Source organism: Drosophila erecta, unplaced genomic scaffold (genome assembly GCF_003286155.1).
Source record: "Drosophila erecta strain 14021-0224.00,06,07 unplaced genomic scaffold, DereRS2 tig00000055-arrow-pilon, whole genome shotgun sequence".
Taxonomy (NCBI): Eukaryota; Metazoa; Arthropoda; class Insecta; order Diptera; family Drosophilidae; genus Drosophila; species Drosophila erecta.
This window is the reverse complement of record NW_020825200.1, coordinates 11,954,986-11,979,969: the sequence shown is the minus strand read 5'-3', so window position 1 is coordinate 11,979,969 and position 24,984 is coordinate 11,954,986. Positions and strand designations below refer to the sequence as shown.

Here is a 24,984-nt window from a genome sequence, read left to right as displayed (position 1 = left end):
GCTCGGCACACAAGCACAAGCACAAACACACATAGAGCCAAGTCAGTTTCCGGATCCGGTCGGAGAACGCCCGCACGCCCGCACGGCCACACGCACACACCTAGACGGACATTAATTATTCATAACTGGAGCTGCAAGTCGAAGGACCGAGTGAGGAGCTGCTGTTCGGACGGTGTCTTTGTCTTTGGGGAAATCTGCTGACCCAGCCCCAGACTAACCAGCCATCTCACTCCATCCCAGCCCAACCCATCTCACCTGGATGTCCTGTGGTCTGCCAGCAGTTTCACTTTAATGTCTTCAAAATGTCACGATGCAAAGGCCTGCGAAGGGGGAGACGTGTTTCCAGCTTAAACTTTGCCATCACATACCTTTGTGGGTCGCCAGAGTGTTTTGGGTTGAAATTTTTCTTTAACACCTTAAACTGCAGAGTCCCTAAGTCGAAGGTCTTTACTTAATTGAACAAGAACTGGTCGCATGTGGCCACTACGCTTAAAACTTGACCTTAATTAGCTGGACCGCCACGTTGCGTATACGCGATATTGCTATGAAAAGCAAAGGGCTTTTGCTTCCCCGTTTGCAATGTTAATTATTTTATGAGTAAGCTGTTAAAAAACACTCTTAGAAATACAAAAATATACCAACGCGATTACAATTTTTGAAAATTTGTGTGATATTTTTTATCTTATAAATGCCCGCCATATCCCGCTATACATAATGAAACTATATTTCAAGCTAGGAGCATTCTAGGCATATAAAAAATATAAAACGGTTAAAAATATAAAACAAAGGCCGTGATACTAAAAGCCAGCAATTTATAGCCGAATTTATGAACTAGATCGGATTTGTCGGAGTGATTAAGTTCGCTCAACTACGTTGTCCTTCCCATCCGTTTAGCGCTTCATAAACTCGTCGCTGATTTAATAATATTAAGATCAACGCCATAAAGTGCTTGCGTTAATGTTGTTCAGTTAAAATTTTTATGCTTGCGCCATAAGACCAAAGTGGCAAACTGAAAAGGACGACTCCTGTCCGACGTAAAAGGATGCCGGGAAATTGTGCGGGGAAATAGGGGAGAACGCTCGAATAATGGAGAAGGAAAAGGGGCCGAGCGGGAGTTTTTCAGATCCGACCTACATTCAGGCTGATGTCAGAGGGAGACAGTCGGGGCTGCGGACTGACATCTGTTGTTTGCAACATAATAATCATTATAATTTATTTTAAAATGCAATTTACGCGGCAACGAGTTGAGTTCAGTTGAGTTGAGCTGAGTTGAGTTGAGCTGCGTCGAGATGATGGCGTGCATGTTAAGCGCGCTGAAAAACTGAAAAAGCTGACTGAATGATCATCGTAAATGAATGGCAATGGAAAGTCGAGTCCTTGGTCCCTGTTTATGCCCTAAAACGAGTTAATTAGCGTTGATTTTGTCTTCGTTTGTGCACAAACTGCTGAACAAATAGCGCTGCGTACTTCATTATTGACCAAACAGGTCACGTAACAGAGCTCAAATAAAAATCGACACCGAAACGGTTTAGTGATACAACGTATCCGCTCTATATATATATATATACTTTATATATATATATACACTATGCTCGTCGGCACAGTTGCTCATTTACAATTGGCTGCTCCTCATCCGCGTAGTCGTCCTTTTGGTCCTGGCGCAGTTTGTTTTGTTGCTTACAAAACCGAAAAAGGTAAATAACAGGAAACATTTTACACTAATTAGCGACGCACGCAAATGGGCGGCTTTTTCGAGTGAAATGGGCGTTGTGGGGGCGGCCTCCACGGTTTTTTGGGACCTGGGGATGGATGGGGGCGGACTTGTATAAGTGGCGGCGATTCCATTTGGTGGCCCGTTTGAGGCATAAAAGTCACTGCCGTAAGCCTAATTATGTCGTTCGGCGAGTATTTCGTTGTTCAAAATCTTCCGTACGCGGCTAAAAGTGGCTGTGGACGGAATATCTGATTTAATTTTGCATAAATTAGCCTCATTTCGGATTTACGTACATTTTAGTTGAAACTGCTTTTAAAACTTAGATTAGGAGAATTATCAAAACCAATTGCAGACTTGCAATTTCGTAAGAACGTAATAACGTGTTCATATTTAATTAGTGTCCAATCGAATTGGTATGTGAGTATAATCAGTGAAGTCAAAGGCGAGCTTACCATTTAATTCGGGTCACCATCAGATCAAAGTCCAATGGCTAACTGCGGCCACATGCGTCCAAAAAGGGACTTTGATCTAGGCTAAATCGCCGCAATCTGCTGGTCGTTGGCCATTGATTTTCCCACGATGTTCTGTGACGGATTTTCATGTAGCTCGTTTGCCATAATTAACGTACAAATCGTTTTACGCAACAAACGTGAAACTCATATCTGGAATACCCTACGGACTGAAAGGGTGGATTGTATTGCTTTCGGGCGATTTTTTCCCCTTGCTGGCTGTCAATTTAATTACAATTTATTCGGCATTTTACTAGGCGAGCGACCAGAACAGGCTTTTCGCATGTTGTGCGGTCAGAGCTTTGGCACATTGCTTAATTTATTTTAAACATATTTTGTTTTGTGGCAACTATTTGGGAAAATGCCTCGCAACACTCCCGTGTATTGAGGTTGTTTGATTTGTGTCGCGGTTTCACGTTTGGTTTATCTGATTTTCGGCATTCGTGAGTGCAGATTCAATTTTCATTTGGCAACCAAATAAATAAAGATATTATTCTAACAAATCGATTTAGTGACACACTAATGGAAACTGAAAATAAACAAGAATACTCAGATACACACATAAATACCATTGTTTGAACAAATGCATTTCTTATTTATGATAAAACAAGCTGATATTTTACTATGTATTAATATAAATAAATAGAGCTGCACAGTTTCCTCTAGCTTGACATTTTAAAATGCATTGTTTACTATAATAATTTTCAACGAAATTTAATGTTTAATAATATTTATATCAACAGCATTACCGAGTGCCTTGACTATCAGATACCCTTCAATTCTCAGTGAGTAAGGAAGGTGTAAGTATGCAACCACCACAGCTCCACCTAGCGGCGGTAACATTGATTGACCATAACTTTTTATTTAAAATATTGATAATCACTACATTTGAAACAACAACTCTCACATGCAGCCAAGTTATTTAACTGGAGTTACATTTTTTTTCCTATATATATGTATATAATGCGGCCGAATTAACATACACATAAATACACTTTACGAGATTGGGCCCTCTTCGCACACACTTATATCCTTGGACTTTTGTCACTTTAAGACTTTGACGAACTGTCGCAGAAAATAAAAGGGAACCACAACAATTTTATTACCACACGACCTCGAAAAACTGTAAAAGTGCTGCTGTCATTTCAAATTTATGCGTTTTTTGTGACCAACTGTACACCCGAAGGTCCTGGCTGCGCCGTGCTGCAATTTCTTTCTGCCAGCCAGACATGTTTATGATATGGCGATGGTGCAAATAGTTTGCTAATTTTTCCTTTTCGGAAATTAGAGCATAAACTTTTGCTGAAGCGGCTCTTAAAACTTGCAGCTCCCCTTGCCACACAGAACAACGCACAAAACTACACTAAAACAAAGAAATACGATGTTTGTTTTTAAGTTTAATTATAATTTTAGTTTTTAGTCTCTAAAAATGTAATTAGAAAACCAATGTGTATATTTTTTTAGGTTCATCTAAGGGTTGAGTTTTAACTAAGTTACAGAATTTTATAAAATACAATTTTAATATACGTTTCTAAACAAAATGAAGGGACTCTAAATAACAGCAGTCATGTGCTTAGACAGGATTACAGATTTCGGATTACAACACGCACTTTTTGTTTTGGAATACCATTAGATGTTCTAAGCATCTCTCTCTGTGGAGGCACAGGCACCATCCATATGGTATACCGAAAACCAACACGCTTAACACTTTGCCATAAGAATCGCAGCTGCAGCTTCAGCTTCAGCACAACAACTGAAACAAAAGGGGCAGCCAAAGCAATTTATTTGGTTTTCGTTAAAAGTTTCCCTTTTTTGGTTTGGTTTATTATTAACACCACACGAACACAGAACAGAGTGAAGAGATATGTAGGGAAAGTATTGGGATGCTGGGGGTTCGAAAGGGGAATTTCAATGGGGGAAAGTTGCTCCCCTTTGGGCTTATTGTTGTTGCACTTTGGCTCCATCTCAAAGTAAAAGTTATGAGTTCGCTGCAAAGTTTTAGCTTGTTTTACTTGTTTTTATTGTTGCCTTTTACTTGGCAGAAAGCTTTAATTACAATTAAGTCTTAAATCATATGCAATAGTGGTTCAATTGCTATGAGTGTCTGGCTGCCTCAAAACCAGGACACGTGATCCTCCTAGTTCATTGATTACCTTGACTTCGGGTTACCGAGATAGCGCAAAGTACAAAATATATTTTTAAAAATTATTGTTGTACAAATTTCTAAGATAATGGCCACAGAAATCTCTATGACTTTTTATTTATTTGCAAGATTTCTAAAAGTATTTACACATTGCAGAACGGTTTTTACGATCATACTAGGAGTCTTAGCGATGATTATAAAAAAGGTACATACATATGTATATTAAATTTGAATTTCCATTATCGTATAATAATGTTAAAAGAAGATATATACATTAAACTACATTTGCAGTTTAGACTAAAATGGCTAAACGCGTACGTACTCATTAATTTAAGTGATATATTATATTTAAAGTATCGGAACTTAACTCACTTGTTGATATGGCAAACTTATAGATGGCAGATATATTATTTTCGGGTATTTGAAATACGTTTTTCATTGATTCGAATGACTGTGCATACTACTGGTCGTTTTCATACAATTTTCCGTACCAAAAGGAATGACTTTGGCAAATTCTGCATTCATTATGCTTTTGCAGGAATGTGTTTTCACGTTCCGTGATGATCAACCAATATGGATGCCATACCATTTTTACGGCCATCGCCCATCGAGTGTGTGGCAACAAAATAAATTTGAATTGTCCTTTTTCATATTTGCACACCGCGGAACAACAACTTTAAATGCAATAGTGGTGGTAGTGCACAATGTGAATACGAGCTGTGCATGCGAAATGCTGTGTATGTGCATTCACGGGAAATTGGCATTTGTGTTACTTTATTATTTTTCATTCCAATACTGGTGATTTTTTCATTTTTTGTATGTTATTGACCAGTAGTGGCTGAAATTTGTATGCTGCGCCCTCTTTTCACGCCCGATGAGCGAAATAAATTCATAATTGCCGAAACTCAATCAAAAGGCAGAGCGTTCAAGAATAATAATAACATCAATACACAAAAAAAATATGTGTTTGACAAATATAAGCCGAGTTAAAAATGAAACTTGTACTATTATTCTGCATTTTTATTTTATTTATATTTTTATTTTATGGTATATAATTATATATATTATTTATTATCCTATAATATTTTTTTATAAAATTTTAATAGATTGCTTAAATAGAGTTCGAATTTTCTTTTCGTATATTATATATATACATATCAAATAAATGTCATAAGTGATTTTTATCAGTGCACAATCACGTCAGACACGCATTAAATTGAATAATGAAAGAGAGTAGGTGTGCCCGCCTGTTACACCTTTTGTGCAACAGTTTGTGGCCAAACCACCAATTTCTCGAGTACGTTGGAGGCGATCAAGCCAAGTTCGCACAGCACAACAAACTTTGGCACACTTTAAACTTTAAACACACTCAATTAGATAAAATAAAATGTTTAGCTAACTTTTAAACCGGCCCTGCCCTCCAGTTCGGGGGGATCAGGACACAGCTTGACCCAACGGGCCAACTTTTTGACTAGCTGAAAAATGTTTGAGAAGCAGCGTACAAAAAAAAATGGGGGGAAAAAGAGAGCTCAAAGTTTTATACAACTTTTGGCAATTATCTTGTGAGCCAAGTCGGTCCATAATCATATAGCCTATTCCTGGCTTATGTGTATATGTGCGGGAAATCGTGCCTATTTGAGCCACACTGCAGCCTGTCAACAACAAAATGGCCAACAGCTGCAGTTGATGCCAACTATTTTTGTTATTTTCCGATGGACGCCAACACAAAAATCTCCCCATGGCTGGGTAAACATTTAAAATAAAAGAGTATCCTTAAAGCCCATTTTGCAATGCCCCACCTCCCTCGTCCAAACTTAATTGCGCCAATAATGTGTTGGCTCTAATCCTTTAAGTGCTCCTCGGATGGCAGTCGGCTGAAGTTTGGTTTTTCCTTGCCTATGGAATTAAACATTTCTGGGAAAGCTTTTAGCTTTTGATTATTTTTGTATATTTTAAAAATATGCATATTTGAGTATTAACTTTGTACTTTAAGTTAAAAACTAGTATTTCCTATCATATAGCAATAAACTGATGATAATTTTGATATTTATTATTTTTAATGATGAAAATAATTTAAAATTCTGAAATAAAATAACGTTTCTTGTCTTAAGCAGCATCTTCTAATGAAAGCATTAAATTGTTGTCTACATATACATTTACAATATTATTTCATTGTTTTCAAGAGTGCTTTAGATATTTTAAGAGAGCGCAAAGCCACTTTCCCAACAGCTCTCTTAAAGCCTGGAAATTTCCAGTGCGAGCCAATGAGAGCCGATTTCGGATTCATTTTCGAACATAAACATCAGACATCTGTGCACAAACACCAACAAAGCTCTTGGGGCCAAAAACATGGCCAAAAGGTGCATCCAAAGTGCATAAATAACAACAGATGCAAGATGGACTGGCAGGCAGGTGACGAAAGTTGCAATATTGTTCCACGAAGGGAGGTGAAAGTGGGTCAACGTGGCGTATGCTTAATGTCTTTGCCACCAGCTTTAATGAGCCCTACCTCGCTCACCTTCTCCCCGTTAATTTTGCCATCTAAAGGACTGCAGGATTGAAAGGACTAAAAGGGAAAAGAACAGTGCTGGAGACCGGCAGATTCTAATCAAAGAAAGTAAGTGTCTGAACGCTATCAAAAGAGAAAATATACTATATAAGAGGCTGCTTACTGCTTGGCGTTTTTGCTCGACTTGGCACTTTTACTATGCACTTTTTTCTATTTTTTGTTAACAAGTTTCTTACGCTATGACTTGGCCTGGCTTATGCAGTCAACTTTTGTTATGGCCAGAAAAAAGCAGGGGGCGAAGCAAAAAAATGCTGAGAAGCGAAAGGAGACGCATAAAAACTTGTTGAGATTTATCTTGCCACACGCGAAGAACGCCAGCCAACCGTCATCTAACTGCATTAGACTGCTGCTCCTGCTTCTGGCGTTGCATATTCACGGCGCATATGCCAGTTTATTTATGCTCCTGCTTCCGCCGGCGAGGAGCATTTAAGCACCTTAAAGTAGGCAACGCCCACTGCAGCTGCGTCGCAACATCTTGCCACTTGTTGTGGCACATGTCCTTGCTCCAACCACGAGCCGCCTCCTCGCTGCGTTTGACTTACTTTATGAAAATCCGTGGCAGCGACAACCCTCCACTGACTGAGTGGATACAATAACGAGCTTGAGATTTGCAAAAGGACCCGTTGAGACTTGTCATTAGGCACACCATGTGGGTCAGCGAATTCATTTGCGGATGCTCTAAGGATTAGCCACGTTTCAAGTATGTGGCAAATGGAGTTCCTTAAATGCAGAATAATTTAGAATGACACAGATGTCAGTAGCTATATAAAGGCAATTTCCTAAATATAAACTGTACAGTTGTTGGATTTATATTTACTTTATATATATTTAAGGAAGACATATTTACCACATATTTACCTAGTGATAAAAGATTCATGTTTTTAACACTATCACTAAAAAAATAGAGTTTGGTATAAATCGTATTTTGACTAAATCTGTATATGAAAAACTATTTAAAAATAGAGAACATGTTAACCAGTCCTTCATTTCGACTGCAGTTTTATAAGAAATTGAATATGAATAAAAATAATTTTAACACGCGAAATAAGAAGCAATACTTATAAAACAAACATTTGTGCGCCAAAATATTTCACTTAATCAGTTTGCAGGGAGAAATATGAGGAACTTCAAAAATTGTGTACACACCAATGCGGGTCAGTTGTCCACTAGCCACAAGTTAGAAACAATAAAGCGAACAAAACGCAACAATTCAAACACGAAGCAAAATAAAACCAAAATACAAATAAAAATTCAAACGAAGTATGGTAAACCAGGCATTTAAATATTTGCCACTATTGAACGAGAGCTGGGTATTTTGTTTTCATATCCATTGTGGGCAAAACAATAGAACCAACCTAACTATTTCACTTCTCTTGCACGTAACAAAGGATGAAAAAATGTAAATGGATATTTTTAGATGAAATATCTCCGCTCTTTTGTATTAAGAGTATTGGGAGTATAGGCATTTAGAGAAGCAAGCAAACATTTTAATACCATAAACAAGACTTTTCAAAACCCAATTTTTTAGTGACAGAATTTGTTCTCAAATCCTATTTATAATTATGTTCCAATATAAATATAAAATGTGTGTGCCACTCTAAAATGTAATGTGCATAGGAATATAACTATTAAACGATTTTATAATATTAGTTGGTATCCTTTCGTTTATTTAGAAACTGTGGCCACGTAGTACGGAACTTTAATATGCACCAGCTTCCTTCCGTTCCCATTCAAGAAATGGCTGGGTGAAAATGGTGTCAAACAACTGTTGAGTGTGGACTTTGTATTTTTATATATTTTTTTTTTTTTGCTTAGTATTCAAATAACCGGAAGCGATACAATGAATCCGCAACAGGGCCAAAAGGAACGCACAGCAGTCTAAAATCAGCAAATGCAGAACGGAAAGCGAAGCTAAACAAATGAAGGGAAGTGCTGCTCCAGTTGAGGAGCCAAGCTAAACTATCAATAACACTTAAAAGCTTTTTCAAATATTTCTCACTCGTTTTGTTTTGTTTTATGTCCATTTGCCGCATTCTGTGTGCATTTGTAAGTTTTTGGCGCACCATATTTATTATTTTCCCTATTTGTTACAGCAAATGTTTTTGCTCCGCCTGTCTCGGTACATTTAAAAATGCAATTTTGCTCGCGTTGAAATGCAGAATATGCCACGCTGGGGAGCGGAAGAGCCACGTCATGATATATTTGCCGAGTTGCATAAGTATTTCAATATTTATTGATAAATGTACATACATACTGTATGTATCAAACGTCATATTGGTTTTTGGGTCCAGAAAAATTGTTTGCTCCGCCAAGAGAAAGTCATTGGGGAGCTAGTCTGATTTCAAATGTGCGGGATTGATCATTTATGGATAACAAATATTTATGCATGCATTCGAGCGAAAGAAAAAAATCTTTAAAGTGTGCTGGAATAAGTCAAAATGATTGGTTCTCGTTGAACGAAACTTTTATTATTGTTTATTGGTTAATATTGTAATTGCCACAGTGGTAAAAATAACCAGCCACATTTAAAAGCCGATTAAAGCCGCAAAAGAAAAGGAAATGTTTCATTAATTTATATTTAAGTGATTACGCAAAAGCTGCTCACAAGCTTAATTAATGTTAATGCTGGAAATTGCTGACAAACGAATGTTAATGCTGAAAATTGCTATTATACGAACTACACAAAATTTAACAGTTCTAGCTTAATTTTCCCATTTTTGTCATTTCCACAAACGATATTTATATAGTTAGGCAGTATAATAAAAATAAAAGATAGTCGAAAATATAGTGGAGTTTCCCGACTATCAGATACTCGTTACTCAGCTAAGGGAAGTGCGAACGAGAGTGAGTGAGCGGGGCAAAAAGATTTTTGGCAAATTATTGGATATTTAGAAGACTAACTTAAAAGTAAGGGAAATGGCCAGATTGACTCGGCTATTGATCCTGATCAACAATAGAAATACCTTATATGATCAGAAAAGCTTCCTTCTACCTGTTATATAATATTATATAATTTTCAACTAATCCAGTATACCTTTTTACTCTACGAGTAACGGGTATAACTAGGTGATAGAAGGTGATTCATCTAAGAATCTACCTGCAACACTTCATTTCACCCAATTCGATTAAAGATTTGTAAAAGATACGTCAGCATTTAACTTCAAATCCACTGCAGCGTTTTGGGAACTGGGTGTACTTATGTGCACCCAAGTGGGGCCTTAAAGATATGTATCTTTTTGTGGGCAGGGTTCCCCTGTCGAACATTTTATCCGGCCGAGCGGGTCAAGCATCAGTTCATTCTATTGACATAAACGTTTATGTTTATTTGTCTGCGTTTAAGCATTACTGTTTATTGTATTGTTGATCCTGCCGACTGTGCTGTTGCTTTTCGTGCCCATGAAAGCAAAAACAACATTGTACAACTAGACAAAAGTCAAATGTGTTTTACAAGTGTACCTAGGGTGCCTCAACCCATAAAAAATTATTTGTTTGTCCGAATGATAATGCGACTTTAAAATTGAATGTAAATATCCATTTTGTTGTTCAAACCCAAAAAGTGCATAATAAAATCAATTCTCGCATGTTTTGTTGACATGGTATAACAGAACTTTCAACTTGTATGTTTAAATACATATTTAAATTTCCTATCATTGGTTATAACGAGGAAAATTTGAAGTTTATCAAATGTAATTTTGCTAGGAATAGCAGTTTTTTTGTATCCCATTATCTTTTCAGGAAACCAGACATTTATGTATAATCCAATTTGATGGTCGAGTTCCAATAACTGAGACTTAATTTTTACATGGAAAATTACAAAAGCTTTCCAGGCTTTCCCTGTGAAACTGTGGCTGATGAAATGGTTTACATTTTAAAAGCTTTTAAAGCTCATATCCGTCCATTATAAGATGACCTAACTATAATTATAGACATATCTCAATCGGATTTTAAAATGGCATACCTTTAACTGTTACTAGCGCAATTCTCTAAAAATTCAAATTTAGAAATTTATTTTTTTGTAATTTTTTTGATGTATGATGTTGTAGGAATTCCAAAAAATGTCCCAAGGCTGAAGTTCTATACTCCATAACTCAACTTATCTTAATCGGATTTTGAAGTGGCATACCTCTAAATGTTTCTGGCGCAATTCTCTAAAAATCTGCATTCAAATTTAAAAATTTATTTTTTTTAATATTTTTTGTCATTTTTTTGATGTCATGATGTAGAAAATCAAAGAAATTAAAAAATGTCCTAAGGCTGAAGTTCTAAACTCCATAACTCAACTTATCTTAATCGGATTTTGAAGTGGCATACCTCTAAATGTTTCTGGCGCAATTCTCTAAAAATCTGCATTCAAATTTAAAAATTTATTTTTTTAATATTTTTTGTCATTTTTTTGATGTCATGATGTAGAAAATCAAAGAAATTAAAAAATGTCCTAAGGCTGAAGTTCTAAACTCCATAACTAAACTTATCTTAATCGGATTTTGAAGAGGCATACCTCTAAATGTTTCTGGCGCAATTCTTTAAAAATCTGCATTCAAATTTAGAAATTGATTTTTTTTTAATTTTTTTTTAATTTTTTTGATGTGTGATGTAGGAATTCCAAAAAATGTCCCAAGGCTGAAGTTCTATACTCCATAACTCAACTTATCTTAATCGGATTTTGAAGTGGCATACCTCTAAATGTTTCTGGCGCAATTCTCTAAAAATTTGCATTCAAATTTAGAAATTGATTTTTTTTTTAATTTTTTTGTAATTTTTTTGATGTGTGATGTAGGAATTCCAAAAAATGTCCCAAGGCTGAAGTTCTATACTCCATAACTCAGCTTATCTTAATCGGATTTTGAAGTGGCATACCTCTAAATGTTTCTGACGCAATTCTCTAAAAATTTGCATTCAAATTTAAAAATTGATTTTTTTTTTAATTTTTTTGAATTTTTTTGATGTGTGATGTAGGAATTCCAAAAAATGTCCCACGGCTGAAGTTCTATACTCCATAACTCAACTTATCTTAATCGGATTTTGAAGTGGCATACCTCTAAATGTTTCTGGCGCAATTCTCTAAAAATTTGCATTCAAATTTAGAAATTGATTTTTTTTAAATTTTTTTGTAATTTTTTTGATGTGTGATGTAGGAATTCCAAAAAATGTCCCAGGGATGAAGTTCTATACTCCATAACTCAACTTATCTTAATCGGATTTTTAAGTGGCATACCTTTAAATGTTTCTGGCGCAATTCTCTAAAAATCTGCATTCAAAATTAAAAATTGATTTTTTTTTAAATTTTTGTGTAATTTTTTTGATGTGTGATGTTGTAGGAATTCCAAAAAATGTCCCACGGCTGAAGTTCTATACTCCATAACTCAAATTATCTTAATCGGATTTGGAAGTGGCACCTATTAATGTTTCTGGCGCAATTCTCTAAAAATCTGCACTCATATTTGGAAATTTATTTTTATGTAATTTTTTTGATGTGATGTAGAAATTCCAAAAATATTAAATATTTGCGGTTACTTTGAATACAATCGATATTCCCATTTATCGATAGTCGATATTTAGTATGACCTTTTCATCGGCCACGACTTACTCTGCACTAAAACTCGGAAGATTTGAAGAAGAAGAATTGCCAGCAGGGAGACGCAGAAACTACAATATATATACAAAATATATAGTTTCTAGCGGAATTGCTGCCAAAACAAGGGGTCGTGCCAGTGGTTACTTTACTAGCACTCCCAAACACCTCCAAAAATGCAGGTAAGTGGGGCAAGCTTTGGGCACTTGCGATGCCCAGGGGACACGCAGGATTGCTAGACCAGGATGAAACCATCACTCTCTTACAGTCCGGGGCTCTGGCTAGGCCATGTCTGGCGATTGTCCTGCTGGCGGCCCTCGTCCTGGTGGCCGACTGCTTCTACGTGCCCGGCGTGGCGCCGGTGGAGTTTGTCCAGGACCAAAAGATCGACGTGAAAGCGGTGAAGATGACTAGCAGCCGCACCCAGCTGCCATATCAGTACTACTCGCTTAGGTTTTGCTATCCCAAGAATGGCACTCTTATCTTTAAGTCGGAGAATTTGGGCGAAGTACTGCGCGGTGACCGAATAGTCAATACGCCTTACGAGGTGCGGATGAACCAGCAGGTGAACTGCCGTCTGTTGTGCAACCAGAAGGACAGACCGCTCACCTGGAGCAAGGAGGACTCCGGTCTGGTCGCGGAGCGCATCCAGCACGAGTACTTCGTGCACCTGCTCGTGGACAATCTGCCGGTGGCCACGCGCATCGTCAGCGTTAACAATCCCGCGGAGGTGACCTACGAGCACGGGTATCGGCTGGGCCAAGTGGACGGGGACAACATCTACATTAATAACCACCTGAAGTTTATTCTATCCTACCACATGCACTCCAAAGATAAGTACCGTGTGGTTGGCTTTGAAGTGGAAACAGTTTCCGTTAGTCACAAAGAGCTGAAGTTCCATGGGGACACCTGCAACTTCCCAGACAGCGCCCGACCTCAGCTGGTCAATCCGAACGGAGAGACACAGCTGTATTTCACATACTCTGTGGAGTGGAAGGAGTCTAAGGTGAGCTGGGCCTCGCGGTGGGACATCTATCTTGGCATGCGCGACGTCCAGATCCATTGGTTCAGCATCATCAACTCGCTGGTGGTGGTCTTCTTCCTCTCTGGAATCCTCACCATGATTATGATTCGCACCCTACGCAGAGACATTGCCCGGTACAATACGGATGACAATATTGAAGATACCTTAGAGGAGACTGGTTGGAAGTTGGTGCATGGAGACGTATTCCGTCCGCCCAAGAATACTAGACTATTTTCCGCGATTATCGGCAGTGGCATTCAGATTTTCTTTATGGCCCTGATCACCATCTTCTTTGCCATGTTGGGCATGCTCTCGCCATCGTCGCGTGGCGCCCTCATGACCTCTGGCATCTTTATGTACGTCTTCATGGGCACAATTGCAGGATACTATGCGGCCCGTCTCTACAAGACCATGAAGGGCCGCGAGTGGAAGCGGGCTGCCTTTCTTACCGCTACTCTGTATCCAGGCATTGTCTTTGGGTAAGCTGTGCCAGGCTAAACGTTATTTTAATACCTAATCTGTTATTCATTTTTGGCCTGCAGCACTGGATTCTTTTTAAACTTTTTCATTTGGGACAAATCGTCTAGCGGTGCCGTGCCCTTCACCACAATGATCTCACTGCTACTGCTCTGGTTTGGCATCTCTGTGCCTCTGGTCTACCTGGGCTTTTATTTGGGCTACCGCAAGCAACCCTACCAGCACCCAGTGCGAACCAATATGATTCCGCGCCAAGTGCCCACACAACATTGGTACATGAATGCGGTTTTAAGGTGAGCAGACTTAAACGAGTCTCAATTAACTTATCAAACTCATACCGAATTTTTGCAGCACTCTGATGGCTGGCATCTTGCCCTTTGGCGCCGTCTTCATTGAACTCTTCTTTGTGTTCACGGCCATCTGGCAGAATCAGTTCTACTACCTGTTTGGTTTTCTCTTCTTGGTGTTTTGCATCTTAGTCGTAAGCTGTGCCCAGATCTCTATAGTAATGACTTATTTCCAGCTTTGCGGTGAGGTAAGGTTATTCAGTGTACATTTAAAAAAGGCTAAAGCTAATCAATTATTCCGTTTTTTATGCAGGACTACCGTTGGTGGTGGCGCAGTTTTGTTGTGTCTGGCGGCTCAGCCGTATATGTGCTTTTTTATAGCATCTTCTACTTTTTCACAAAGCTGGAGATCACAGAGTTCATACCGACGCTGCTCTACCTGGGCTATACGGGTATGCTGGTGCTGAAGCCTCTCATATTCGTAAAGTGTTTACTATCTTTAACACACAGGTCTTATGGTGCTCACTTTTTGGCTGCTAACTGGCTCTATTGGCTTCTTCGCTGCCTACGTTTTCATTCTAAGAATCTACGGAGCTGTGAAGATCGACTAAGCTGTGTCATCCACTCGTCACGCTGTACACCAAACTATCCTTGCAATATCATTCGATCATAAATATATTTATAGAACAACTTGTCCAGCTGGAAAAATCAATATAAACAAAACGGAAACTATGCGAAAACTCGACGACTCATGTGAGCTAACTTCTTCCCTAACCCTTCTTGTCCCAGCTTCAAAAAGCACCCATTAAGCAACCACTTACTAAGTCAAAGCGCGATATTTAGCAAGTACGTTTTTGGCCAACGGAAGTGGCTCGATTTGCAGGAGCGTTGCGTTTTAGAATCAATCTAGAAATGCCTAATTTATATATGTATGTAAAGAATCTATTCTAAGCAACTGATAAAAAACAAACAAAAATCAAATAAACTAAGCTTAATGTACGACACCTGAAAGTGTAAGTTTCTTAGCTGGAATTCCACTTCTCGTTTCTGAACGTTCCTCATTAGAGATCCGAGCTCTCGTCTCTTGTCGCAAAGCTAAAGTTTTTAGCTCAGTTGCATTTCTTCATAGCTGCAAGATACTTCGCCGAACCGGTCTAAAAATGTTTCGCTTGCTTTTGGCATTAATTTATGCATTTTGTTTCCCGAATTTGTTAAGTACAGGGACTCTGGGAAGTCGAGAAGTAAGATTGACCTTTTGAAGTCTGAATGTCTGAATCTAATGATATTCAATCCTTAGGCATGGAGAAAGACAGTGAAGGGACGCGTAATGTCCAACGTCAGCATGACACTCTACTGGTGGTTCCAACAACACTTTCCGTATGAATTAGTAAAGGACGAGGCTGAATGGGATGCCATTGGTGGTGATGTGTTGGAGGAGTTTGACTTTGAATAATTTTCAAAAAAGGCGAAATATGTACTGTGAAATATATGTAATCTGCCAAAGTTTCAAGTACATCCTTTTGATTTTAATGTTACAATTACAAAGATTATTTAATTAATTGGTACATATAATTGCTTTTAGTATATTACACATATTAGGTTTAAAACATTTTTAAGTTATCTATTTTCAATCGTATACAACTTCATGACTTTAGTTCGTGTATTTGTGCTGAGTAAGTAAGATTCCGAAGCAAAAAGTTACGTCATCACAATGGACGCAGATAACTTGTACAGTAACAAAGATTTGACGCTACTTTTTATTTTTTAAATCCACTTCTCTCACTTTCTGATCCGCAAAACTTAATTAAGCTACTATCAATGCACATTGTCTTTTAAGTAGGCACAAACTAAGGATGATAAACGAAGTTAAGTGTACTATTCTTTATGATTTTTTGCACAACACATTGCTAGAGAGGACATTACGATTACTTAATAGATAGATTAGAGTCTAGAGACCGTGCAGAAACAACCAACCAGTTTAATGTCTCTCCCTCCTTCTGCTTATCCGGCATCTCCGCCTGCTTCTCTGGACGCAGATCCTCATCTGTGGAAAATTGCTCTTTGACATGGTTGCGAATCGGTTTACCTCATCGGGTTCCGATTCTTTAAACGCTAGCGATTCCGCTTGGTCTTGCGACTAACATTGCCCTCGATGATAATCTGATAGCATGCAAAGTAAAGAATTTGAATTGGAATATGGAGGTGGCTTGATTGACTCTAGTCGTTTTTTAAGAAGTTAGTTAGATAGTTTTTCTTCCAGCTGGATGGGTCTATGGTATAGGGACACTTGAATTGCTGGGTGGGGGAACAGGTGTGGTTGTTAGGATGGGTTAGATGGGGTTACTCCAGCACCGGCTGCTCTACCTGAAGGATCTGGCTGGCCTCGTAAGCGGTGCCAGGCAGCAGGATCACCGGCGAGGTCACATTGCCCGCCTCCACGCACAACATGTTGGGGAACTCGTCGTCCCCGAAGTCACTCATCTCACGCGATCGATCAATCCAAGGATTCCAGATGACTGAAATTGTACAATATATATACTATAACATTCAAATATCCGCAAGCCTAGTTAGCTAACCCGTATCGGGAAAATTGTACTTGTGCAGTCTCATTTTCCGGCCGGATACCACGTTTGTGATGACGTGCTCCTGCGGCGTGTGCTGGTAGATCCTGTCGGTCCATTCATTGACGGTGACCACCTCGCGTCCCTCCTGATAGAGCGCATTCTCCCGCGTCTTGTCAATGAAGTGGCAGCCCTGGAGGCCAGTGATCTGACATCGCCGCACATCGGGCACCTTTAGGTAGGTGTGCAGCAGCATGTTGAAGGTGAAGCTCAGCTCCTTGCTGGGATTGTAAACGCCGATGTGGAAGTGTAGCTCCTTTTCCCGTAGGATCAGACGATAAGTGATGCGAAACCTTTAATGGAAAACGAGTTAGCCAGATGGTACTTTCAAAATATACTTTCGAAATATTGACTCTGGAATAACTTAATGATCTGTATATGTGTTAATGAGCTATCAGGCCGTATAAACTTCCAAACTTACTGATAGTTCCAGATGGATCGCGTAAAGTCGTTGTCCATAAGCGAGAATATGGCCTCCACATCGCCATTGTGCAGCCTGTCTGGCGGTCTCTCCAGGTGCCACCTGGTAATCCTCGCAAATCCGTGCTGTGGCCCGAAGGACCAGGCACCGAACTGAGCTGAAATTGTGGGCAGAAATAAACTAATCACTGTGCAAAGCTACTGGATCTTGGCAAACTTACGAAAGACAAACGGAATCCCACCACGTATCGCCTTCTTGCCATCGAATGAGGCCAGTTTGCTGGGGAAAAACAAGATGGGTTGAAGGGAAAAGGCTCGTTTAATTCGGTTAGACGGCACTCGAAAATATTTCGGCCATAAAAACGCTTGCAGACCGAGACAGACATTCAGAAATTCAGAAATGCTATTAGCAGAAAAAAGTGTCTGGCAAAATGCTCCTTGCCCCTTTTTTGTGTGTTTTGTTTTTCTCCTGTCGCTGAGGATGACGTTGCCGCGAGATGGGACTTGCCTTGGGTTTCGTCTCAGCTAATTTGCCGACGCATCCATCAAGCAACTCCTTCTGCCCCTGGATCTACCTAAGCTGCTCCTCCACTTTATGTGCATCATTTGCAAACGTTTTCAGCTGTGGATCGCATTGGACATGGCAAAATTTCATTAATATTCTGGGACTTCAGCTTGGCATTTACTTAAAAGAGGAATTGCTGCCAGTCCTTGCAATAGTTTTTTTAAATGCAAAATCCTAATCTGAATAAGGAATTTACAAAAATAATTATAGCCATAAGATAATTACTTGATTATACAGTTTTTTTCATAATTTAAGTGTCTTTACCCAAAGTTTTCCTATTTCTGTAAATTTCGATGTAAAGTTATTTAGCCCAGGCAGTCTCGAACAGGGCAAATAATTAATTTAGTTTTCCACTTGCTTGCCTTGTCCACGACCACTGCCAGTTTTTAGTGGGTTTCCGAATGCCGAATGACTGTTGGCCACAAAAACCGTCGAAAACTTTGCAGCAGACGAAACAAAAAAGAAGTTAGGAGCACCGACAAGGGGCTAACACACTCCAATGTATTTGTATTTGTGTTTCTGTTTGTGTGGGAGCTGGCGAAGAACCCGGGAATTGGCCGAAAGATGATGGGGCCACGAACCACTGTGCCTCCCCTTGTAGTGGGGATTTATCGATCTAGCTGGCCGCGCCAAAAACTCCATTCATAAAAACTTGCACATTGTTTTGCCACAAAGGGGGGAGGAGGCCATGGAAGGGGGATTGGGAAGCCCAGAACAGGAGTAGGCAGCAACAGGGCGAAAAAAACGGCCATCAATGGAGGCAGCTCCTCTTGGTTGCAAGTGCAACGGCTCCTAGTTGGCGAGCAGGGGCATTCTCCCGCCACCGCACCGCCCCTGTCGCTGTCCCAGTGTTTTTGTGTTTTTGCCATTCGGTCGCTTTTGGTTCGGTTCGCTGGTTCGACGTTTGGGCCCGCTCGGTCCCGACGTGTTTTTTGTTGGGTGTCATACAAAAACATTTTGCCGCCAAACAGAATGGCTAAGGCTGCTGCTGCTGCTGCTCCTCATCCTGCTGCTGCTTCTGCCCAACCTGTCAGCCGCCTTCCCCCTGGACTCGTCCCACTACCTGCTCCTGCTCCTCCAACGATGCAAACTTTGCGAATCACTTTTTTGGTTGCATGACCAACGCACAGCACACCGTGGGCTTGCGTAAGTTCGGGCTTAAAGTTCGGCCAACGTGGCGTATGAGCAATGTTTAAAGGGTGCTGCCTGGTTCAGTTCAGAGTTCAGTCCACTCACCTGACAAACAACTGCTCCTGATTGTTTACCCGCCAGGACACGACCGTGGCACCTGCAAACAGAAGGTAGGCAAATAAATCGGTTTATTCAAAAAGTATTTACGAAAATGATTGGCAGAGTACATAAGGAATATCGTGAACAAATAACTAAAGATGTACGGATTTCTGAAGGGATATAGGATTATATGTGTTAATCAAGTACCCACTATAGAAATATAAACTATGCCCCCATAAACAGACTTTTGTTAAAGCTCTCAAAGGAGCTTAACTAGTTTTCAGTTTTATATAATCGTACTATATTATAGTAAAGTACTTAAATAATGAGTACATGGTTATAAATAGATATATTTCAAACTAGGCTTATTTAATTACATTTAATCGCATTTTCGTTGGAAGTAGTTTCAGTAACATCGGAACTTGAAAATCAATGAATGAATTCGAAGCTGGATCAACAGTCGGCAAAGCCAAGTACATGACGCACACACTTCTAACCCACATGGCCAACACACACACTCACTTATACACGCACACAATCGCACAGTAAGTAACTGGCCTGTAAGTAAACTAACTGGCTGAGACCGAATCTCTGGTACAGTTAAAGACTGGGATATGGGTTGGTTTTGGTTACGCTACGGGTATGGATCTCTGGGCATGACGATGGCCTACGGCCAATGGGTGGGTGAGCACTTGGCTGCGTGGGAGGAGCTGCTGCTGTTCCCAAAATCTCGCTCAGTTGGCCCCAATGTGCGATGGGCTTTCAGCAGGCCACAACCACTGCTCTGGCACCTTGATTATTATGATTGGAAACACTTCATGTTAAGTTTAGTTAAAGCTCCCTCGAAAACTTATAATTAACATTGTTTTGCATTACATGTGATAAGATACACTGAAAGGAAAGCAGGAGATGGTTCATTTAATAAATCGATTAAATAAAATCGAATCTGCAATGGTATTACACTTAGCATCAGTTATAGGATATATCTTAGCTTTTAAGAGGCCATTTGATCGTACGTGGAACATGAAAAATAATAAAATTGACTGATCCAACAGATATGGTTCCACATGAATTTAGCAAAGTGCCCTGAAAGACGAAAAATAACTTGCCTTGACCTAAAGTAAGCTATTTGAAAAACTTTTCTATAAGAAACCATCTGTTTCAAGAATTCCCACTTAATAGTCTAATCTAATGTTTAGATACATAGTTATTTCTTTGCGTGTACGATCTACTGTCTGTTCCAAACACTGTTGTGTCTCTCGCCGTCTGACTGTTGCTCAAACGGCTGCGACTTGGAAACCAACGTGGGCAGGCCAGACACAGGCAGTCGTAATTGTTGAAAGTACGCTGGGTACCAGTACCAGCTCACATAGGTGCTCATAGAGAGGGGCTTGTATATATGTATGTGCCTATATGCGAACAATATATATAACGCCTAATCGAAATGTGCTGCGAGTAGGAGCCGCACCGGCGCAGCTGGGATAGCAACTCCAAGCTCCAACTCTAAGCTCTAAGCTGCTCCAAAAACGAATCCCCACTGATCCCCAGCGATCGCATCGAGTGGGACATATATATACATATGTGCATATACCGCCTAAACTGTGACGATCTCGGCTGATAAGATAGCGAAATCCCTGGAGCTGGTGCGTAGAACAGCGGAAGGTAAAAACAAGGTTATTTTCAGAACGAATTGATAACCTCCAGAGGTCGCGAATATATCGAATAGGGGGCGAAACGGGTTTCGGTTTCGGAAACTCCCGGCGAACGGGAAAGTCTAAGCCAATCATCCGCTAAAAATAACGCCAACAAATTTTGGCACAGTGCTGGTGGTGTCTTCGTTAATTATGATTAATTGTGCGCTTGCTATTCATTTGTTGTATATTGTATTTCTTTTGTTTTAAGACTTTCTGCTCACCGTGCAAATTGATGGTGCAGGTTGTATTGTTTCCGCGATCCAGAACAACTACACTCGTTGCGGCCATTGCGGCCGCTGTGGTGGCCATTTTGGATTTTTGTAACGGTAAAGGTATATCCGGCGGATCGCTTGAGATCCTGTGTATGGATGTGGGGTGTGCCTACTGATGGAGTATTTTTTCCAAAAATTGGGAAGAAAAATAAACTGTTGCTCCGTGGCACTTAAAGCAAGGCGATCTGGTTTCCTACTCAAAACTGGCGTCGATTGAACTTTAATTTGCGCATTTACATAATGTTTGCAAAAATTATTCTGCACACAAAGCACCGCACTCACACAGACGCGCCCGCTCACACACACACTGGCACACACACGCACGCACAGAGCGCAGCTTGAGTTTTTGTCAATGAACAAATACGTATGGAAAAAACTCGTGCAAAAAACGTTGGAGCGAAAAGCGTCACGATCCGGACCTTCGATGTACTGCCAACGAGCGACCGATTGAAACTAAACCAGCTTGCGCCAACTGACCGCCTTCTGTTACCGGGCCATGTTAAACTCTAGTGCATGGCTTTATGTCCATGGTCGACTAGGGAATAATCTACCTGAATGTTATTCTTTCAAAAAATACTTTGAGGTACTAATCTATATGTTTAAATATTAACTAAAGTATAGATAGATATCATGATTTCATTTAATACTCTGGAAGTATTGCATTACTCACTGCACTATTTAATTGTGATATTTATTACTATCAAAGGTATGATAAATTAATAAGAAATACATAGAACTCCAAATAATATTTACAGTGTTATATGTATAATTCTCTATAACTATAAGCAGATTAAACAAAACTTTATAAATAGTATTGATAGTGAAGAACTGCAACTTTCAAGCATACGACGCAGAAGCTTTTTAAACTGAGTCGCTGACTCGATGGACTCTGATTTTTGTGAGGAGCGGCCTAAAACCAATCATGTTAACGCATAAACGAGCAGCAGCTGATTGGAAATCGGCCCCAACTGCGATTATCGATAGGCAAGACAGCGTTGTTGTCCAATCAGAAAAAGTGTAGGTGCAGCGGAATAGCATAAATAAAATCCGTGAGATGTAAGTTACCCATCAGTTGGGCAGATTCAAATGAATCTTGGCGGAAATACCAGAAATTGGCTACATTTTCCCCTAATCCCCGCAACGATTACTCATTTCCAGCAATGTTCAGACCGCGCAGTGTGGAACAGAGATAACAAATCCCACAAGCAAGAAGAAGACCTGCCAAAAAAGAGCCAGCGGATTAATAACATTATAGCAACTGAGCGTATAGAACACCCCAACGAAATGTCACGCAAAATGGCCAAGTTCTACAAGCTGGACATCAACCGCACCGAGTGGGAGATCCCGGAGACATACCAGAACCTGCAACCAGTGGGTCAGGGTGCATACGGTCAGGTCTGCAAGGCTGTGGTCCGCGGAACCAGCACGAAGGTGGCCATCAAGAAGCTGGCCAGGCCCTTCCAGTCGTCGGTCCATGCGAAGCGCACCTACCGGGAACTGCGACTGCTGAAGCACATGGACCACGAGAACGTAATTGGTCTGCTGGATGTCTTTCATCCGGGACAGCCCGCCGATTCTCTAGATCAGTTCCAGCAGGTGTACATGGTGACCCACTTGATGGACGCCGATCTGAACAACATAATACGCACGCAAAAGCTGTCCGATGATCATGTCCAGTTTCTGGTGTACCAAATCCTGCGCGGTCTGAAGTATATCCACAGCGCTGGGGTCATCCATCGCGATCTAAAGCCATCGAATATTGCGGTGAACGAGGACTGTGAGCTTCGCATCCTAGACTTCGGATTGGCTCGTCCCGCCGAAAGCGAGATGACCGGGTACGTGGCTACGCGATGGTACCGGGCGCCTGAGATCATGCTCAACTGGATGCACTACAACCAGACGGTGGACATCTGGTCGGTGGGATGCATTATGGCCGAGCTGCTGACTGGACGGACGCTGTTCCCTGGAACCGATCACATCCATCAGCTGAACCTCATCATGGAAGTGCTGGGCACGCCAGCTGATGAGTTCATGAGCCGCATTTCCTCGGAGAGCGCTCGGAACTATATCCGTTCACTGCCGGTGATGCCGCGCCGCAATTTCCGCGACATCTTCCGCGGTGCCAACCCGCTGGCCATTGATTTGCTGGAGAAGATGCTGGAACTAGATTCGGACAAGCGCATTACTGCCGAACAGGCGCTGGCCCATCCCTACATGGAGAAGTACCACGATCCAACCGATGAGCAGACCGCCGCACTCTACGATCAAAGCTTCGAGGAGAACGAGCTGCCGGTGGAGAAGTGGCGGGAGATGGTCTTCAGCGAGGTGACGGCCTTCAAGCCCTCAGCCGCCTTCGCCGAGCTTCTGTCCAAGGAGCAGTAATCCCGGCCGCTGTCCCTGTACGTTCAATGATGCTATATACAATTAGAACAGTCTTTTTTTACCCCTAGTTCAAGCGGATGCGCTCAGATGTGATTTCTCTATTCGTCGAGTGTAAACAATCGGGGATATTTATTCTAAAGCGGTTTATATTTAGAAACTCTTCAGTGGCTGGATTTAAACAATTTGTTTTGACCACAAACGTGAAGTGAAATTGTATTTTCGAACCTCCGATTTGCATTCGATGTAAACAGAAATAGCGGTTGAACTAGGTACATGCCTATAATGTAGCGATTCGGAATTCTTTCCAAAAATCAATCAAAGTCACAGCCTTAATGTTCAGTTCAACTTTAGATTTGGTGTCGGTTTTAACACGCAGTTCTTGTGAATAATCCTGTAAATGTGAGTGTACATGTACATCGTAGTTCGTAGTTCGTAAGCGAACGCATCTCGCGGCCAGTAACTATAAAAAAAGAGCACTAGTGTCTACGTTGAATCCAAATAAATGTGCTATGTATTTTAAAAAAGGAGATCCTCTAGATATCGCTCGAACTCATGTTCTCTGGAGGTCTGCGCCTGGCTAAGATCAGGTTGTTGTAGCCAGATTTGTTCGTCTGCCGTGGTGTCTTCTTTAGGGGCTGCAGCCTTTTTGCTGGCTTCTGGCTGGGACTCGGAAGCTGGTTCAACAGTCTCCTCTACATCTTCGCCAGAACTTTTTTGTTTATCATCAAGCTTTCGACGTTTACGTTTTTTCTCAGCGCGAAGCTCCTTTTTTTGTCTGCGTTGCTGCTTCTTGCACTCCCGCTTCTTGGTGCGGTAGTTCAGCTGATCCGTGTGGGTGGGACAAAGCCGTACCTTTGGAAATCCAATTAGTGACACAATTGCTGAATACCATTCGGAACCCACCTTGACCAGTGCATTTAGGGGCACCCCCTTTTCAATATACTTAAAGTTGACTTCCCAGCTGCGCAGATTATCCCGCTCCTCGCAATGCCGGCTCCCGCACTGGAACTGCCCGGTTCCGGTGACCACCTCCTGCTCTGTTCTCCAGCGCAGCGCTATCTTGTTTTCCTTGTAGCGGGACAGATCCGCGATGCAGTACTCCTTAAAGAGCTTTCTGTAGTATCGCAGAGCCAAGCGCTGCTCCCAGCTCAGGGTGTCGGTGTCCAACTCGTCATCCTCCCACAGGAAGCGGTGATTCTCCCGGATTACATCGATGTCGCGCTTGTGGCGACGCGATTCCGCCTCCGCCGGCGAGTTGAGCACGTAATTACTGAGGATATAGTCGTGTCGCTCTTTGGCACTCAGATTGCTTAGACTCACTGGGAATAACTGCGAGCCGCTCATTATTGTTGATTATAATGAACAGATTCCGATTTCAAGGCAATGCCTATCGATATGTCGAAAGCTGTGCTGCTACTCTGGCTTTTTTGACGCTATATTTATTGCGATGATATCAAAAACAAAAGAGAATAAATGTATTCACAAATTGAACTCAATTTGAATAT

At 40.8% G+C, this 24,984-nt stretch overlaps 5 protein-coding genes across 6 annotated transcripts; 3 read left to right on the top strand and 2 right to left on the bottom strand.

Annotated features, from left to right (window-relative positions):
* The first annotated feature begins 12,488 nt into the window (after positions 1–12,488).
* Positions 12,489–15,301, top strand: LOC6540826 (transmembrane 9 superfamily member 4). Its single transcript, XM_001969552.3, has 6 exons — positions 12,489–12,689; positions 12,776–14,010; positions 14,074–14,301; positions 14,360–14,543; positions 14,609–14,747; positions 14,806–15,301. Exons 1-6 carry the CDS (start codon positions 12,684–12,686, stop codon positions 14,904–14,906), a joined length of 1,893 nt encoding a protein of 630 aa, XP_001969588.1. The 5' UTR covers positions 12,489–12,683; the 3' UTR covers positions 14,907–15,301.
* Positions 15,302–15,430: 129 nt separating this feature from the next.
* Positions 15,431–15,808, top strand: LOC113564124. Its single transcript, XM_026979292.1, has 2 exons — positions 15,431–15,536; positions 15,593–15,808. The coding sequence occupies exons 1-2, from the start codon at positions 15,456–15,458 to the stop codon at positions 15,746–15,748; spliced, it is 237 nt and encodes a 78-aa protein (XP_026835093.1). The 5' UTR covers positions 15,431–15,455; the 3' UTR covers positions 15,749–15,808.
* Positions 15,771–21,581, bottom strand: LOC6540737 (glucose-6-phosphate 1-epimerase). Of its 2 annotated transcripts, none has more exons than XM_015158938.2 (7): positions 21,047–21,581; positions 19,138–19,189; positions 17,558–17,616; positions 17,338–17,494; positions 16,872–17,209; positions 16,660–16,811; positions 15,771–16,590 (listed from the first exon to the last, which is right to left on the bottom strand). In XM_015158938.2, the coding sequence occupies exons 1-7, from the start codon at positions 21,132–21,134 to the stop codon at positions 16,513–16,515; spliced, it is 924 nt and encodes a 307-aa protein (XP_015014424.1). In that variant the 5' UTR covers positions 21,135–21,581; the 3' UTR covers positions 15,771–16,512. The 2 variants fall into 2 exon arrangements, with proteins under 2 accessions (XP_015014424.1, XP_001969587.1); XM_001969551.3 differs by having other exon boundaries at positions 15,771–16,455.
* A 463-nt stretch (positions 21,582–22,044) lies between these two features.
* Positions 22,045–24,015, top strand: LOC6543162 (mitogen-activated protein kinase p38b). The gene is made up of 2 exons (XM_001969550.3): positions 22,045–22,153; positions 22,256–24,015. Exon 2 carries the CDS (start codon positions 22,382–22,384, stop codon positions 23,477–23,479), a length of 1,098 nt encoding a protein of 365 aa, XP_001969586.2. The 5' UTR covers positions 22,045–22,153; positions 22,256–22,381; the 3' UTR covers positions 23,480–24,015.
* LOC6543268 (protein FRA10AC1 homolog) lies at positions 23,964–24,901 on the bottom strand. Its single transcript, XM_001969549.3, has 2 exons — positions 24,383–24,901; positions 23,964–24,331 (listed from the first exon to the last, which is right to left on the bottom strand). The coding sequence occupies exons 1-2, from the start codon at positions 24,821–24,823 to the stop codon at positions 23,996–23,998; spliced, it is 777 nt and encodes a 258-aa protein (XP_001969585.1). The 5' UTR covers positions 24,824–24,901; the 3' UTR covers positions 23,964–23,995.
* Positions 24,902–24,984: the final 83 nt, after the last annotated feature.